The 19,463-nt window shown below is 35.9% G+C and overlaps 1 protein-coding gene across 2 annotated transcripts in view; it reads right to left on the bottom strand.

The window, feature by feature from the left end:
* Nucleotides 1–19,463, bottom strand: part of Kdm5 (Lysine demethylase 5) — a 63,874-nt gene that overhangs the window by 6,219 nt on the left and 38,192 nt on the right. For both annotated transcript variants that reach the window (XM_071582777.1, XM_071582778.1), the window contains exons 23-28: nt 17,822–18,054; nt 17,160–17,396; nt 13,955–14,063; nt 8,134–8,366; nt 7,034–7,171; nt 2,828–2,921 (exon numbers count right to left, since the gene is read on the bottom strand). In XM_071582777.1, coding sequence (XP_071438878.1) covers nt 2,828–2,921; nt 7,034–7,171; nt 8,134–8,366; nt 13,955–14,063; nt 17,160–17,396; nt 17,822–18,054 — 1,044 coding nt within the window. The remainder of the gene's footprint in view (nt 1–2,827; nt 2,922–7,033; nt 7,172–8,133; nt 8,367–13,954; nt 14,064–17,159; nt 17,397–17,821; nt 18,055–19,463) is intronic.

Genomic DNA, 19,463 nt, shown 5'->3' with positions numbered 1-19,463 from the left:
TATTGTTCTGTAGTCCTCCCACATGGCTCTCTTTAACTTTTTTTGGAATAGGAACTAACATTGATTTGATGAATTATTTTGGTCATATTTCTCCCTCATAAAGGCTATGAATCATTCCACAAAAACCACCCTCCCATGTTCTCCTAAACCTTAAAATGATTCCGGTGGAATGCTATCAATAATGGGTTCTAGGCAATGCTTCTACATTTCATTCCCTGTCTTTGTTTGTTGAATGGCACATCACACACTTCATTACGAGGGTTGCTATTTATATTTCGAGCCTTGACAACACCAAGTGCTTCAGGTGCTATCTGACCCTTTTAATGCTTTCTTCAGAACATTTTGTCATTTAATTGTTACTTTTGTTGTTTACACTAACTTGAAAATGTTGTCTTGGCAAAAAAATGGAGTTAACTTGCGAACACTTTTGTGCAATTATTTTTTATGACTTTTGACGTGGATTATCAAGACAGGAGTGAATCGATTAACATACTTCCACTTTTGGCGATGAAGCCTCATCCTTTGCCACTGTGAAACACCAGCATAATGAATTAAATCATGGCCACCATTCATGCAGAAAGTCGTGAAGGTCATCCAAAATCAGTTGTTTGCCAGAAAACATTGATGCTGTGCAAGAACTAGTAAAGGAAGATCATCATGTGACTTGCTGTGAGATTGAGGCATCCTTCGGAATTAATATGACGAGCATCAATAAGATATTGCATGAACATTTAGCTGTGAAAAAAAATTGGTCCTCGGTGCATCCCGCATAATTTGACAAAAGCTCAAAAAGATGCTCATGTCAATTGGTACAAAGAAATGCTCAAGAAACAGAATTGCAGGGCATCAAAATCTGTGTATAACCTCTCACAGGTGACGAATCTTCGATGAATGTGTATGATCCCCAAACATAACAGTAATCCACCGTATGGGTCTTCCGAGACTAGACAAATCCAACAAAAGCGATTCCTGCACAAAGCACATCAAAGCAAAGCAAAGCCTGTTTCTTCGGAATAACTGGATATGTGGAAACCGTTCTGCTAGAGCAACATAGAACCATGAATTCTGAATGGTGCACGAGCATTTGTTTGCCAGAAGTGCTTGGTGAAATACGGAAAAAGAAGCAGCAACGAAGGATCATTCTTCATCATGACAATGCAAGCTCTCATAGATCGGCTGAAACAACTACCCATTTGACTGGCCAAAATGTCCAATTGATGGGTCATCCTCCGCACAACCCTGATTTAGCACTAAATGATTTCTTTCTATTCCTGCGTATCAAGAAAAAATTGTGGCGCCAATGTTTTTCGGTGTCTGAAGAAGCACTTGATGCATTCAAAAACCATGTTTTGGAGGTACCTCAATTAGAGTAGAAAGAGTGTAATGAAAACTGGTTCGAGGGCATGCAAAAATGAATTGATTATCATTAGGAATACTTCGAAAAACAATCAAGCCATTTTCAACCATAAATTACTGTCTTTTCATTATTAGGCTCATAATATACATAGCAACCCTTGTATTACTAAATAATAATGGTGTCCTTACCTATCAAATGGCAGGAATGTCAAATTGAATTTTGGCCAGCAGCCACCTGTACATTCTCTATCTAAATCTCTTCCTTTATTTTCCCTAATTTTCCTTTCCTAAACATCATTCTCTCATTCAAAGTCCCTGTACTAACTATTTTGATTCTCTCATGGTGACTTCTGTGCATCTGCTGTCTCTTTCCCTTGGCAAGGATTTCGATTCCTGAAGCCTCACCTCTCCAATTGCTCAGCATAACACAAAACCAATTGGGCCATATCCCTAGTTGCTAGGACTCATTTTCATAATGGTGTCCATCATAAAATATTTTGGATTAATAATGGAGGTGGTTTCCGGTTGCCTTGCTCAATAGAGTTTTTAATGGGACACCATCATTCAACGGCCACCACACTGGGGTCAGATGCCTTTGCAGCCACCTTACTAAGAAACAAGATGCTGGGTAGACTAACTTTCATCTGTCTCCTGCCTTTAGACCCATGGGTGACAAAGCAGCCCAGGAGCAGATATCATTGCTCCCACCAGCTGTACGAGACAACAGAAGTATCAATATAAATCCACAGTAATTTAGCAGTTTCAATTTCAATTTTTTTGTTTTAAGACTACAAAGAATATGCTTGGTTTTATAAGCAATCAAATGTAAATGAAAAATATCAAACAAATCCTAAACCTGCTTTGGGCATCACTAATTAGGACCATTGTATCTTCTAGATACTTGCGCTTTAGTATAGTCATACTTAATCCAGTGATTGAGCAAAAATATAGAAGTATAATAAAATATCTACACCAAGATGACATGCTATATTATTAGTCCAAGTCTGGCTAGGTTCTCTGTCTTCTTGAGGATGGTCTGCCTTCAGTTAGACAACATTGACTGAATGATGTAATGGTGACAAAATGTGCCATCAGAATAAACAAATATTTTTTATAGGTCATGTAATTCTAGGTTAAAATTCATACTTGGCTGACATAAGTTCTGATTTCATTTCTTGCAGACTACAAACTTCCCAAATTGTGGGGTTTCAGGGTATCACGAGTCTTTGAGGCAAGAAATACAGAGCAGAGACAAGAAGTATTCGCAAAGCAATCCAAAACTTTTTAATACATAAATATATAACGAGGAGGAATCAGAAAATATATAAATTGAAGAGATATTTGCATAGCATAGGACTAGATCATGACTTTGAATGTCATAGTAGATATGAATACTTTAAAGTTTTTCAGATTGATGCTAGCCATTGATCAAAATTTGTTAGCTGAAAGACAAAACTTAGTCCTTACATACCTGTAGGTCTCCTACAAGGTTCAGCTGCACAATCTTCATCATTATCAGAAAGGTCTTCACCCACAGTTGATTTAGATTCATCAGATTTCTTCCCCTGGAAAACAAAAAATGAACATTTCATTAACCCAAATCCCACTATTAATATACTTTATAAAATTGTAATTTTGGAAGAATTTTAGTAAACCTTTCAATACTTCTTACAAATACCTTTATTTTCATTGGTAACCTACTGGTAAATGTCGGTTTGGACAGAGACATGCTACATAACTTTTTGAATGGATACATGCTGCCACATATTTTGGATAGACACAAGCTACCAAAATGTACAGCATTAATTCCCTACTCCCTCTTTACAAAACACTATCTGATATCTAACATTACAATAAGCCCCTATTCGATTTCACACATTCCTTCCCTCTTCATTCCATCTAACAGACGTCCTATTTCTACCCATTCCTTGTTTGCCCAACATTCTCCCCTCCATCACAGTCTTCAACATTTCATTCACAATCAAAATCTTTTGATTCCATCTTTCCTGCCTTCTTTTAATTTATCCCAACAACCCTTTCTTCTACCCCACAATGCCTGGCACTTCCTCATTTGTTTTCCTTTCAGCCCACTTCAACTGCTTATTATTCTACATCAATGAGCATGTTTCTGTTCATGTCGTAAAAAACCACATTCCACATCAAAGTTTTGATGAGGCTTTTCTCAACATCCTTACTCAACGTCACCGTCATCAATTCGTTCCTCCTTGTGATGTCCATACTTCATTGAACATTTTGGTTCAGAGTACTTCCAAGATAAGTAAACTGTTCCACCTGTTCAAGTTTACGATCTCCTTTTCCAATATTTAACTGTGCCTTTCCCTTTTAGGAAAATCACATAGCCTTCATTTTGTTAACAATTATTCTCATCCCATACCTATTGCATTGACTTTCCAATGTACCCAGAAATTCTTGCAACCCCTTGGCCGACTGACAAACTGAAGCTCGATCATAAGCAAACCTAACTGATTTCACAAATACCCCATTGACTTTCATTCCTATCTCCAGTTCCTTTCATGCCTCTTTCATCATTATGTCCACATACAGTAGAACCCCTTATTTACACTTTTCCAGGGACCCTAGAAAAAAGTTAGAATTGCGAGAAAATGCAAATGGCAGGAAAATTAGAACTTTCACTTTTACATGCTTAACTACTGGTGTAAAGGTAACATAAGAAACTGTAAAAGAGCAGCATTAATATTTTTCTCTTAGACTATCCTCCCCTCATTTATTTATACATAATGAACATAAATTTAACGTGGATGCATTAAATGTGAAAATATAGTTCTCCTTCCTCATCAAAACATTAATTAGCAATGACTTCATCATACCACACAAAATAAAGAAAAATATATTTAAAAAAATGAATAACTTCATGAAAACACACTTTACAGGTACCTGCGGACCCTACAAATAAATAATATATCAAGTCCTGGTGAAAGACGCAAAAGACACTATTGGAACCGTTAACGCTAAAAGGACTAGGAAACCATGGATCACGGATGAGATGATTACAAAGATGGATGAGTGGAGAAAATGGAAGAATGTAAATACAGAGTTAGGCAAAATAAAGTACAAAGAATTAAACAATAAATTGAGGCGGGCAACAAATAAAGCAAAAGAAGCATGGTGGAAGATGCAGTGCGAGGATATGGGAAGTTTGCAGAGGAAGGGTGAAATTGGTGCGCTGTACAGCAAGGTTAAATCTTTATCGGGAAGTAAGAAAGGGAGATCTATGCTAACAGTTAGTGATAAGGCGGGTAAGATAATAGTTGACACAGGAAAGATCCAAGAGAGATGGAAGGAGTATATAGAAGAACTGTAAAGAACTTCGACCACCAAAGTTAGACGTTGAAAAAGAATATGACGTAGAGGAAGATAGCTTAGGTCCAGGCATACTAGACAATGAGATAGAAACGGTATTAAGGGAGATGAAACTAAATAAGGCCGTGGGGGTGGATAACATTCCCGCAGAACTATTGAAATGTTTAAGAAAATGTGGGAGGAAGAGGCTATATGGGCTGATTCGTAGTATCTATGAGGAAGGAATCTGGCGGGAAGACTTTGTGAGATCAGTTTTAGTTCCAATTCCGAAAAAAGTAAAGGCTACATCATGTGAGGACTACAGGACAATAAGTTTGATATCCCACACAGCTAAAGTTTTTCTCAGGATCATAAACAAAAGGATAGAGAGTAGGGCAAATGATTACTTAAGGGATGATCAGTTTGGGTTTAGGAAGGGGAGAGGTATGCGTGATGCCATTGCAGCAATGAGATTATTAATCGAGAGGAATATAGAACACAACCAGGCGGTATTTGCCTGTTTCGTAGATTTTGAAAAAGCGTTTGATAGAGTGAAATGGGAAAAACAAATGAGTATATTGCAGAAAATAGGAATAGATTGAAGGGAAAGGAGGCTAATCCGCAACCTGTACATGTCTCAGACTGCTCAGGTGCGGGTGGGGAACGGGGAGTCTGGATGGGCAGTGTTAGGAAGAGGTGTAAGGCAGGGTTGCCCATTATCACTGTTGCTGTTCAACCTGTATGCAGAGGAAATGATTAAAGAGGCATAGGAAGAACTGGAGGTAGGAATGAAATTCAGTGGGGAATTCGTAAAATCAGTTAGAATCGCTGATGACCAAGCTTTAGTTTGTCAGTCAGCCAAGGGGTTGCAAACACTGCTGAGTGAATTGGAAATTCAGTGCCATAGGTATAGGATGAGAATCAATATTAATAAAACAAAGGTTTTGCGATTTTCCAGAAAGAAAAAGGCTAAGCTAAACAGGAGTGCAAAAACTAGAGCAGGTACAGTTTACATGCATTGGAAGGATTTTGGACCAATACGGTCAAAGCAGTAGGGACGTAAGGAGAAGAATTGCGCTAGGCAAAGAGGCTTTTGCAAGGAGGAGGTAGTTGATGACAGGGACGTTGAGTAAGGATATTAAGAAAGACTCGTAAAAACTTTGATATGGAGCGTAGCTATGTACGGCGTGGAAACATGGTCATTGAAGCAGGAGGATAGACGTAGATTGGAGGCTTTTGAAATGTGGGTGCGGAGAAGAATGGAGATGGTAAAATGGACCGAAAAGAAAACAAATGAGGAAGTACTTGGTATGGTGGGCAAAGAAAAGGGTGTGTTGGGAGAAATAATATGGAGGCAGGGCATATTGATCGGCAGTGGGATGTTGAAGACTGTAATAGACGGGAGAATATTAGGCAAACAAGGAAAGGGCAGGAACAGGATAGGGATGTTGGATGGGATGAAGGAAGGAAGTAAGTACTCAGAGATGAAGAAGGACTTGATGTAGAGTAGGTTGCTGGATTGTGTTTTGTTAGGAGTCACAAAAAAAAATATTTGGCAGTGGTGTCCATCCAAAAACCTACCAGAACCGGTAGATTAAATTATAATAATAATAATCCACTGGAGCATGAAAACCCAAAACCAATATGAACATTTACTGATAAGTTGGCGGCCAATTGATATTGGTGACAAAAACATACTAATACGTGAGTGGACCATGAAGTGTTAAGAGCATGTCAGATTAGTATTCTTGGAGTTGATACATTCCATCAAACAAACCCTTTTGACTGCATTACTTATTTTAGTTCAAGATAAAAATAAAGAAGTGAAATATGAATTTTGGCAAAGTATAAATGCATTTTCCTTAATAAACTATAGGTTATCTAAGCCTACAAATGGATATTTTCACTATCAGGGAATTTAGAGGACAATAAACACCAAGTTTTTCTTTGAGTTCTACCACCGATGAACCTGGTTCTCCCTTTGCTAATGGTGTAGGCTTATTTTTCAACTGCAGCATTTTTCGGGAACATGACTCCCATGGTTCATGAGCTATGCTAGGATTTTCAATTTATGCACACATTACCACAGAAAAGCAATATAGCAAAATGGATTTGTCCATCAGGGGTTCACTTAAACAGAATGGGCACTCTTCATTTGGCTTAAGATGGTTTAAAAAATTAAAACATATTTATTAAATGGGTTCACTACATACTTTAAAACAAATATGAGCAATTGCAATCTATTTTTTCACTACGTTAGAAATCCTCATTATTTAGATAAATAGGAAGCTTCACATTAATTACTGCTTAAATTAGACATTATGTTAAACCTTGGATGAAGGATTCCAATACTAACCTGTTTATCACCTGATCCTTTCCTCCCTGATGACTTCATCGGCTTGGATTTCTTACTGTCACTTGTATCCTTAACTTCTTCAAGGCGCCGCTTCTTCCTCTTCTGCTTAGGGCAAGCCTTTCCTGAGTTTTCCTCCTCCTAAAACAGAAAAAAGCATGAATATGAATTTTTAGTTCATGACATTTATTAGCATAGAGCATGATAGAAAGAAAATATAAGAAGAGATCAATTCCTTAAGCAAAAACCTTAACTCCAGGCAGATTGACACAGTTTTTAGGTTCTCATTACAGATTTTTCCTGTACTGCCCCAAATAAAATGCAATCTTTTTCTTCCAAGGAAAAAATCGGAATCTAATTTGGTAGCATTTACAAATTATGCCTGATCTCTGTGCAGGCCATTGGGGTCAGAGTAAACAGTCCTGTTCATAGTTTTCAAATTTTCCAGTGGCATACACCAAAATCCAACTGGTCTCAAGCTAAAAGGAAATTAATTGTATTTTCTCCAAGAAATTTGACCACTTTCCCAAATTAAAAATATAGAGTTATTACTGACTGAGTGACCTTAGACTTTATGGGTATGCCCAAAAGCATACGTGTACAGTTAAAACATGATTCAGGACAATTGCTACACATTAATTATAAAAAAATATATTATGCATAAAGACTGACATAAATTAGCAAATATTTTGCAATATCATATCCAAAAGATATTTATAATAACAGAGTGTTCATAGCTACCAAAGAGATATCACTATGAGACTCATTTTATCGAGTTTTTAAATAAATTTCAATATAAACCGCTAAGAACTCACCCAGAGTATTAAGAAATGCATTCTGATTTAATATATATGGTATAAGACATACAAATATTTAATTTTGGCCACTTTTTCAAATACTACATCCTTGAGTCAATCTTGTTCTTTAAAAAATTCTTTTAACAATTGTTAATAAAAAATGTTTTATGACTACATTGCACTTCCTTAAAATAAAATTTTTAGCGGTTAATTTATTGATAAAAAGCTACCAAGATACGTGAATTTGAAATAATAATTCACATTACTTACATATAGACTTAGAATTTTACTGACACAAAAATATACCTCAAATTCAGGAAATTTGTCATCTTTACGTGGTCTGGTTGCTTGAAGTATCCGCCAAATAAACGCTGCTTCATCCACAGAAACCTCCAACAGGTCTCCCTCAATCATCAAGTCTTCCAATATTTGCTGACCGCTCTCACTCAGTGTTAACACTGGGGGCTCTAATTGCCGAGGTACTAACGGAGATTTCCGACTGTGCTTTTTTCCTTTGATATTTTCCACAGATTTGGACGCTAATAAGGGTATAATACATATTTCATTATCAGTAATGGAAAAGGATAACAGTTTGAAAGCTATTTTTTAGTATATAATAACGAAAAAACATAAGTTTCCTAGATATAATGAAACTCCATACTTGCAATACTGGACTTTAAATTTTCCCCCAATTTACAACATTTTAATCACACCCCATACACAATTTCCTATTTTCCCAACGTATCTGGAATCCCAAATTAACAGGATTTTATTTTCCATTTTCCAGCAATTTGTGTCATTGTGTGCTGAATAAAAAAAATTTCACATTCTAAAACAATTAACGATGTACATTAGTCTTTAAGAAAAACTTTTTTGATTTTGTTTCATACTTACACAATTGAAAAAGACAAGAGATCAAATGTGAAAAGTTTTATGAAGAATTTGGAATGTGGTGGGCAGCAGAGCACCAATAGTGATGGAAATGTGTACTTAATCGTACAATCTCGGACTATCAGGAAAAGATTCGTGCTATGAAATGAATACATTGTGCTACAATAGTTAATTATGTAATTCATACATCGTAAGACCACCTAGAGATGATATTTCACATAAGTTGCAATTGTGAGGAATGAAAATGACTTTGACCTGCACATGTTGATGCAAAAGAACTGGTGACTGACAACTGGGATCAATTGTACTGCCTTGACATAACCGAAATAACAGCAATGGGCTGCTGAATAATAAAAAGTATTGAAACCGTGAATGGCATAAAAACTACATTGAATTTTGTTTTCTTCAAAAAAATTTTGAAGCATAGGCAACTATTTGCAGTAGTCAAATGGCAAGGTGGATCAGATTCAAGTTTTAAGTTTTCTTAAATTGGTCTGGAATATCAATATCATCCTACTTGAAAATTGAGAGGGTGAAAAAATGAGCATTTTCAATGGTGAAAATTCTTCATTCCTTACTATTTACATTTTCCTGCAATTATACTCATTTTCTGGGGTCCCTAGAAAAATCGACACAAGAGGTTTTACTGTATATGAAATATAAACCATAAAGAACAAAAATGATTCAACCCAACCATAAACAGCCGCAAACACAGTAGCAGATATACGAGGGTCATCCGGAAAGTAGTACCCGTTCGTGCCGCATGAAGTGCTGACGACGCGAGTAGCCGCTGGACGAGGTCAGATAGCTTCAGTGGCTTGTCTGCCTTCTCTGAGCCAAGTTGCGTGACGCTAGCATTGCCTGTGTTGTTTCTGTGATTGTTTACAATGTTTAAAAAAATTGAGAACGCCGCCAGTTGTGAAGTGAGGGCAGTGATTAAATTCCTCAATGCAAGAAACGTTCGCCCATGTGATATTCATCGCCAATTAAAGGAGGTGTATGGAGACAATGTAATGGACGAGTCGTCTGTTCGGCGGTGGTGTCGCAACTTCAACATGGGGAGGGGGAACACACATGACGATGAGCGTTCGGGGAGACCGTCTGTCATTACAGACCAACTGGTGAGCTCAGTTGACGAATTCGTGAGGAACGATCGGCGCGTCACAATTGATGACATCTGTGAGCATTTTCCCAATGTTTCTCGAACAATTGTTCATGAAATTGTTAAACACCATCTGCATTATGAAAAAATTTGTGCAAGATGGGTCCCTCGCGTATCTCAATGAGCTGGCGGCGAAGGACTATGCAGCAGGAATACAGAAACTTGTCACACGTTATGACAAATGCCTTAATTTGCTTGGAGATTATGTTGAGAAGTAGTTTAAAGTATCCTCTTTCAAATAAAATTTTTTATGTTTGTTAATATTTACTTTTGTGTCTTTATTTCACGAACGGGTACTACTTTCCGGATGACCCTCGTACCATGAACTTCATCCAACTTGGCTTTTATCTCTTTCAGTGTTGTGTTTAAAATATAAGTGTTTACTCACAGTACAAAAATCATTTTTTTCCATTTTCCTAAATATGCAAAAGTTTATTGCTTCAATTGAGAATGAAAATGAAAAGATGAACATAGTTGAAACTTAAACAACAGTATAGTAAGAGATAACGCTTACTAAAAGCAAAATTTTTTCGATACTTATAAGAGTCATCTCTTGGATTTTCTAAGGAATTATTGAAGGACCCACACATTTCACAGGAATTATTGAAGGACCCACAACCTTCTTCTATTGCTAAGCAGATCAACTCTCCTAATTTAGAAGCCATTGCTGCTACCCACTCAAAGTCCTTATTTCTCTATCACCTCACAAAACCTGAACTAAAAAATATAGTGAAGAATGTAGGCACAAAACGATGCTCTGGTTTTGATGGAATTCCCAGCTACATTATTAAGCAATCTATCGACTTCATTATGCAGCCTCTTCATTTTCTCTTGAATGAATCTTTCGGATTAGGAGTGTTTCCATCTCCTCTGAAGGTGTCAAAAGTAATTCCACTTTATAAAAATAAGGGCGATAGACATGACATTAACTCCTATCGTCCAATTTCTCTGCTGAACCAATTCAGCAAAATATTTGAGAAGGCATTATATTAGTTCAATAGTTTCAGCCTCAACTTTGTGGAAGTTCATTTTAATAAATGAAAAAGAAACACTTTGTTCCAATCCACCAATTTATAATAAATGAAAAAGAAACACTGTTCCAATCCACCAATTTATTACAGGTACGACTAGTTTCGACGCTACGGCGTCATCCTCAGGTACAAAGTTTAAAGTCTTTAAACTTTGTACCTGAGGATGACGCCGTAGCGTCGAAACTAGTCGTACCTGTAATAAATTGGTGGATTGGAACAAAGTGTTTCTTTTTCATTTATTATAAATTGGTGGATTGGAACAAAGTGTTTCTTTTTCATTTATTAAGGCATTATATGTTAGGTTAATTTCTTACCTAGAGGTTTCCACGAAAAGTGAAGAGTCAGTCGTGATGTTGTGGAATGGTCGGAAATAAAGTTTTAACTGTGGAAAATTGCAACGAAGTTTTTATTAGAGGTTTCCAATCTCCTTTCACCATCTCAGCATGGTTTTACGGAGCATAAATCTAGATTTTCTGCTAACTATCAGCTAATAACCCAGACTTTAAACGCTCTAGATAAAAAATGGTTGCTGCAATGTTTTTCGATTTCTTGAAAGCTTTCGATTGTGTTGACCACCAATTACTTTTCAAGAAACTCCAAAGGATTGGTATTCATGGCATACCTAATGCTTGGATTAAATCCTACCTATTTGATAAATCAACACGTGGTTGTTTCTAAAAATGACACATCTTTTGTTTCCCCAAGTAAGGTCATTAATCGAGGTGTTCCTCAAGGCTCTGTTCTTGGGTCTCTCTTGTTTCTTTCTTATATAAATGACCTAATTGATAGGTTTCAACATATAAACGGTGCTACCCCCTTGAAACATGCTGATGACACTAACATTATTCTTGTATCACCTACTTTTGATGAATTGATAGTTAAGTGTAAACAGGTTGGTCACACCTTACTGTCTTGGTGTTATAATAATTTCCTAGATTTGAATATAGAAAAGTCTCACCTAATATATTTTGCAAATACAAATAAAGCAAGCAAAGTACTTTCTATTGAAGTTGATGGGAAGGTGATCCCACAGGTACAAAATACAAAATTTTTGGGTTTCCACATCAATTCTCAAATACCTTGGGATGAACACATAAATACTTTAAACTGTAAGTTAAGCTCGGCCTGCTTTTTAATAAGGTCTATTAGATCCACAGTTTCAGTGGCTGTTCTCTATACACTATACTATGGTGAATTTTATTCTCACATAGCCTATAGTATCCTTTCCTGGGGTTCATCATCCAAGGCCTTGGCTATTGTCAGGGTCTAAAAAAGAGCCAATCGCCTAATGAGTTTTGCAAAACACAATGCCTCTTGCAATACCCTGTTTAAAAAATTGGATCCATTGCCAGTGCCATGAATTTATATTTTTCATGTAGTAGTGCATACAAAAAGAAATCTGAGTATGTGAAAAATTGTGATATCCACAAGTATTCTACAAGGCAGAATGAGCAGCTGCACGTTTTATACGTACGTACAAAAAATGCAGGTGCTGGCAAAAATTTTATGGGCTTTCAACTTTATAATAAACTCCCAGCTGAGATTAAGGTCCATAAGAGTGTGGCTGCATTTAAAGTCAATCTACTTAGGTCCTTAAAATTAAAAATGTTTTATTCAATTGCTGAATTTCATGATTATGCCTGATATGTCTTGTATCCACGAAAGTCCTAGATTTGAAAAAAGTTTTTGATAAAGTCCCTCATTGCAAGTTACTTGCTAAGTTGGAAACTTATGGAATACACAGGAGTATTATATGCTGGATTAGACAATTTTTTAAATCACGTTCAAACAGTCATCCTGGACGGTGTATCATCCAATACTGTCAAGGTCACGTCCGGTGTACTACAGGGAAGTGTCATAGGCCCCCTCTTGTTTCTTATTAACATAAATGACCTCAGTACCATGGTTAATAGCAGGCTCCGTCTTTTTTCTGACGATGCAGTGATTTATGGGGACATTCGAAGTCGTGAAGACAGAGTCGCGTAAGCTAACAACCTAAATGCAATTCAGACTTGGTGCGATACATGGCAATTGGAATGAAATTTGAAAAAATGTGTAGTAATACATTTTTGGGAAAAAGTAACACACCCTCATTTAGTTACGAAGTAAAACAAACAGAAATCGCGAGGGTAGATTCCTTTAAATACTAGGGTGTAACAATTACTCATGATCTGTCCAGGGGAAAGCACATACGAAAAATATGCGGTCGTGCTAATAAAAAATTGGGATCTGTAAAAAGAGTGCTGGGTAAATGTGACGAAAAGTGAAGGAGCGATGTTTTCTTGCCCTAGTCAGGCCCCACCTAGAGTATGCTGCCAGTATATAGGATCCTCAAGAGATAAATTTGATTTCAGAATTAGATCGAATTCAGCGGAGGGGGGCTAGATTTGTCAAAAATTGTTATGACCAACGCAGTAGCGTAACTACTTTGCTTGAAAATTTAGGCTGGGATTCCCTTACACTGCGGCGTTTACAAAAGAGATTACACTTATTAAAAACATTTAAAGATGGGCTCTTTTCCAATGACATAAAGACATAATACGAACTCCAACGTTTTCGGACGGAGGGATCACGAATATAAGATTATAGAGATAGACTGCAAGACTGACAGGTTTAAAATGTCATTTTTTCCAAGAACAATAAGAGACCAGAATGCTTGTAATCGAAATCCCCCAGGAGTCAGTTCAACATAATAAGTATTAGCCTACAAGGTAGGGACTGCTCATGGTTATACTAGTATATTTATAAATTTTTTTTTTTGCAGGTTCCCCTCACCTTTTCCCTTCCATTTGAAAAACCCTAACCCCCTCATCCCTTACCCTTTCCTCCTAGTGCTGCACCCCCTGCCACATGCCTTTTTGGTGGCTCGCAGGGTATTGATGTAGGTGCAGATGTATTTTGTCCCTTTCCCCTGATGTGTCTTATATCAAGTGTAACAGTTGTAACTACTTGACTACTGAACAAATAAAATGTATTATTATTATTATTAGGTCAGGACATGAAAGGATTACAAAGTTGGCTTTAGATCATAAAAAAGAAATACCTGTAGAATAAGCATGCTCAGAATTACTATATGGAGCATTGGCATCCTTTGCTGGGTCACCACATCCATGTGATGGCTTCTCCACTTCTTCTTCAGGAGAATGGTATTGCTGTACAAAAAGCGGTAAAAAATAAATTACTTATTTCATCACATTCTACCAAACAAAACTATTATTTTCCAACTATAATGATTCTTTTGAAGTTAAAAACCACGTTACTTTGAAATTCAAGGGACTATACTGGTAAATGTTTACACTCCCTAACTTTTTTTTACAAATAGGCCACCTGCCCGGTGGAATCTTTGTTCAACAAATTTTGGCAAAATAAACTCAATAATTCAAATAGTTCAGAAACAAAAATATATAACAGGTGAAAACTAAGAGAAGATGTTTAAAATACACTCTCAAGTTTATTAAGTTTTTTTTGAGTAGCACAATTTGACATCAGGTGTTTATGCCAAAAATTTTGTACCAATTATTTACAGTTCAACCTGGAATAAACCATCTTCAATCTTCCATTTACAGCTACTATTAAATCACGTAAATGAAATGAGGAGCAGTGAGGAAACATACATGCCTAGATTGATAAAATAATTTTAGAAGAAAGATTATTGTTGAAATATGGCATGGTTTCCTTGAACAGAAAGCTAGGTTGGAACTGATAATGATGCACTAGATAAAAGTTTAATAATTTTTCTTTCGAAAGACAAATGCATGACTTTTAAAAATTTTTTCAAGGGGTTGTTGAATTTTTTGGGCATCCTTGTAAATAGGGATCAGTTACAACAGACAAAATCTGACATGGAGAGAAAGGGGAGGTGTCTACGAGAGAACTCTAACCATAGGCATCTTTTATGGATGGCCCTTAGACAATTGAGGTCTTAGATTCCAATCTGTCTTCGGTAGTACATTTGGTTCAAGTAGTAGTATTTAGGGGAGGCAGCCGACAGCTGAGGTCATTTGCGCCTTAGGGGATGGACAGGAAAGGATGAAGGGTGGACAGAAACCCGGCCTCAGCACTAGCCTACTCTTAACGAAAGGGGCCAAGGGGTCCTCATTCTCTCCACCCTTCATCCTTTCCTCTCCATTCCCTATGGCGCAAATTACCTCAGCAGTCGGTCGCCTCCCCTAAATACTACTTCTACTCATTTGATTCAAGTTAGGTGTAACATTATCATTCAACTCTTACATTATGGCAACTGACAACCTAATATTTCAAGCAATTTTGAAACATCCTTCAATCCCAATTGCCTTGATGCCTTTAGATATTTCAAGTTGTTAGACAATTTGTTTCAGATAAGGATGTCATATACCAGCATAATATTTGAAAATACGCTTCACCTGACTCAAGCTTATTTTTTTCCGAGTTATTAAAGTCTTGTGTACACATTTAAGCACATTATGCAGATTTTTGTGAGCTTTCCTTATCAATTTACTTGTGTTGCTGTTTCCTCAAATGTTGGCTAAAACATACCTAAGTCATTTAAACCTTAAACAAATGCATTTCAGTTGAGCATTTAAAGTAAATATAAGATCGATGCTCATATAAAATTGAGATTAGTGGTGTGGAGAATGCATGGAATGCACATATTAAAACTTTATTTTCATATATGATAAAAGTCTGAAAGGATAATAATAATTGGTAATTTGGTAATAATTGGTTAATTGGTATTTGCAGCTTACAACCAGGTCAAAAATAAAACAAAGAAAGAAAGAGATTATCATATAAAGGCAAAACTACTTTTTATGAGGTTTTATTCCTTCAAAATATGTCGCTAAATCAATTGTCACAACATGAGTGACTAACACATCCATTCTTATGATGAATGGACCAAGCATTCCAGGAATATTGCTACACTCCAGGATGCATTTTGATATGCTCATTTCATTCTCTCTAAATGCTTAGGAAATGGTATGATAAAAGAAATGGAATCCAATTTTCCCATCATATGTGCATTGACAGTTTATCAGGACAAATTTACTGGGAGTCTGTCTGAGGGCCACTAAGGACTTGAATGCTTGAAAAATGGACCAATTTGTGACAATTTCCATAGAGGTTAAACACTATAACTGATCTAAATGTTATTAAATACAAGCCAAAGAGAATTTTTCCCATTTGTTTAATCTGCTTGCCTGATTTTCTATCAAGGTGAGCAATATCATTACCAATTTGTATTCCCTTCAATGTGGCCGTATATTTCTAATTTTGAAAACTCTGAATTTTTCCAGACAAGAAATCACATTTTTCCATTAAGTTCCTCAAAATGTTACTTGATAGCACTATGGATTGCTTGTATCCCTCACATTTACTTAAATAATATACATTTTATAGTATATATTTTCAAAGTATACTATGTGAAAATAAAAAGGTTAATCAGGCCAAATTTGTTGAAATAATTTTTAGAAATTATTAATATCACTGAATTATTAGTAGTTTGCATTCAGTGTACAACTAAGCTTATTTAACAGTGAACACAGTTCCTTAGAAATTCATTAGGTGCAAAAAGTGAGTATCGAAACTTCAACTTTCAGCATGCAGCACATCTATATGATATATAGCACCCTGCACATATTTTATGTTCTTTACATAGAGGAAATGATTAATCGTCACAAGTCACTATATAACTTCCCATGAAGATACCTCAATTATGCTTTTAACAATGGAAAGAAATGGCAGAACTGATAAATGCGAAGGAAAGCAAAAATATTGCTAACTCCAAATTACTAATAGCTATTTTATTCATAATGGTATGATAGTACTACAAAATATCTTCACTCATCAAGTCCAGGACTGGCCATAATTCAGTAAGAAAGTTATTTTCATTCACATCATTTATTTTAAAATATACTCTCTGATAATCTGACAAAATATTAGACCCAGCCATCCTTTGTAACACACTGGGCACATTTTGCACAGTATTCTAAGGGCCTCAATTCTGTCACTCTTCCAGTTTTCCCCAGGTTTTTAATTAGGGTGCCACTCTGTTTTCTAAGTGTTATTAGATTTATACGGAAAACATTTTTTTCATTTGAGTAAAATATGCTACTAATGTGATATGTTAATTAACCAAAGCTGGTTAGTAATAAATAAATTTTAAAGAGTGACAATCACTAACATTATTTTTGTTTTGAGAATACTGATATTAAAAAAAGAAATTACAGCTTTAACATGAGCCCTCATTCTGATTACTGCAATGAATCACTCACACTATGCTCAGCAGTAGACAGAGGAGCACCTTCACCACCAGCTAATCCACTCATTGAAGAGAGGGCTTGTACTCGGCAATGAAGTTCGGGGTTATTTGCAGCCTTTTTGAGCTCAGTGCTAATTATCTTTTCAGCCTTTTCTCTGACAGCTGCTTCATGCATTTTTTTGGAAAGATTAGACAATTTTTCCAAAGCATCTGTTAATTCTTTCGAGTCCAAAGCTTGGCGTGCTTTATCCTGAATTAGAAAAAAATAAATTATTAATTGTTTTACAACATCAGCATGATCAGCACAGCTCTGGCACAGAGACATTATATTAATGTTAAATCTAAGTTTATTTATATTTCTATCACTAGCATAAAAATTGGCAAAACATATTAAAAAAATTAGGAATATATTCTGATAAGAAGACAAAATAAAAAATCTAAATTGGTCACATAAAAAATAGCCATTTCTATCATTACAACTGGTACCATCTTTTATTTTAATAGAAATCAATATGACAAAAAATATGACGAAAACCAAGTTTTTGTATTAGGATGAAACAAAAAATTCTAGAAGGGGTAATTGATGTAAAACCAGAGCACATAAAAATTAAGGCTAGTCTAAATTAAATGTGTGACAAGTATATTAAAAATGTTGAATTTCAAGCAACACAGTACCTGCCAATTCATCGTCCTTTCTGTCAATATTTGTAGGGCTTCACCTTCAGGGATACGGATTGGTAGATCCTGTAGGCCAACCAGGAGAGGTAAAATTGCATCCAACCGTGGCCTCCTACTTCTCATGCAGCATGGGCACAAGAATTTTTCTCTGAGCATAGCATGTGACAATTGTGCTAGGGCTGTTTGTGGTTTTGTCCTATTAGGGACCTTAACAACAGGAACACAACTCCCTATTGCATGAACAAACAGTTGAAAATAAAATTAACAAATTTTTAGGCTAAGTTTACTCAATGTTATTGTCAAGGGACATACCTTAAAGAATATGTGCTAGTATGTATGAATATGCAACAAATATCTGGACAAATACTTTCACTATTATTATTACTCTAAATTTTAACATGAAGTAGAAGAAATAATAATGAATTAGGCCAAGAATACTGGGTGAGAATAATAATTTTTAAATAAAATGAAGTACTTGTGATTAATTTTCAAAAAACTAAAGTATTCTTCACTTAAATGAAATATTGTTTGAAGTAACTTTGATATTTTTAAGCATTAGATTATTTTTCAACATGCATAATTTTTTTATTTTACTGCTGGGTTGTCTTATTACAAATGGAAAAATTGGAAATGGGATGTACTTGGGCAAGTGGAGTAGTTTATGTATTTAGGAAGAAAATTAGCACAGCAGTAAAGACATTAAGAAAAGAATTGTATTTGCACTAATAGAACTAAAATGATAGGCAGTAGGCCTACTAATGTAGAGCGAAAAGATGGTAAACATTAAAGTTTTGTTGGATAAGCAAGGAAGTTGTATGATGCTGAAGGGGAGAAAATAATAATTTTAGGACAGCATGAAGGCTGGTATAAAATATAAATCTCAAGAAGGGGTAAACAAAATCAAAAATATACCTTTAAAAAAAACATACGAGTGTTGCTATTTATATTTTGAACCTAATAATGATAAAACAGTAATTTATGATTGAAATTTTCCATGATAATCAATACACTTTTGCATGCCTTTGAAACAATTTTCGTTGCACTTTTTCTACTCCAATTGTGGTACCTCCAAAACATGGTTTTTGAATGCATCAATGGCTTCTTCAGGCACCGAAAAACATTGGCCACGAAATTTTTTCTAGATAAACGGGAATAAAAAGAGGTCATTTAGTGCTAAATCAGGAATGTACGGAGGATGTCCCATCAATTGGATGTTTGGGCCAGTCAAATAGGTAGTTGTTTCAGCCGATCTGTGAGAGCTTGCATTGTCGTGATGAAGAATGATTCGTTCCGAATTATTGCCGCTTCTTTTTCCATATTTCACAAAGCACTTCTGGCAAACAAATGCTCGTGTACCAATCTGACTTCACGGTTCTAAATTGCTCAAACTGCATGGTTGCCACATAGCCAGTTATTCTGAAGAAACAGGCGATCAATTGCTTTGATGTGCTTTGTGCAGGAATCGCTTTTGTTGGATTTGGCTCGCCTTGGAAGACCCATACGGTGGATTGCTGTTTTGTTTTGGGATCATATACATACATCCAAGATTCTTCACCTGTGTAGATGTTATACACAGTTTTTGATGCACTGCGATTGTATTTCTTGAGCATTTTTGCACCAATTGACATGAGCATCTTTT

The sequence above is a fragment of the Hetaerina americana genome, unplaced genomic scaffold (assembly GCF_022747635.1).
Source record: "Hetaerina americana unplaced genomic scaffold, ioHetAmer1.1.p SCAF_12, whole genome shotgun sequence".
Classification (NCBI taxonomy): domain Eukaryota; kingdom Metazoa; phylum Arthropoda; class Insecta; order Odonata; family Calopterygidae; genus Hetaerina; species Hetaerina americana.
Note: the sequence above shows the minus strand (reverse complement) of the source record. Positions and strands in the feature narration are given on the sequence as shown.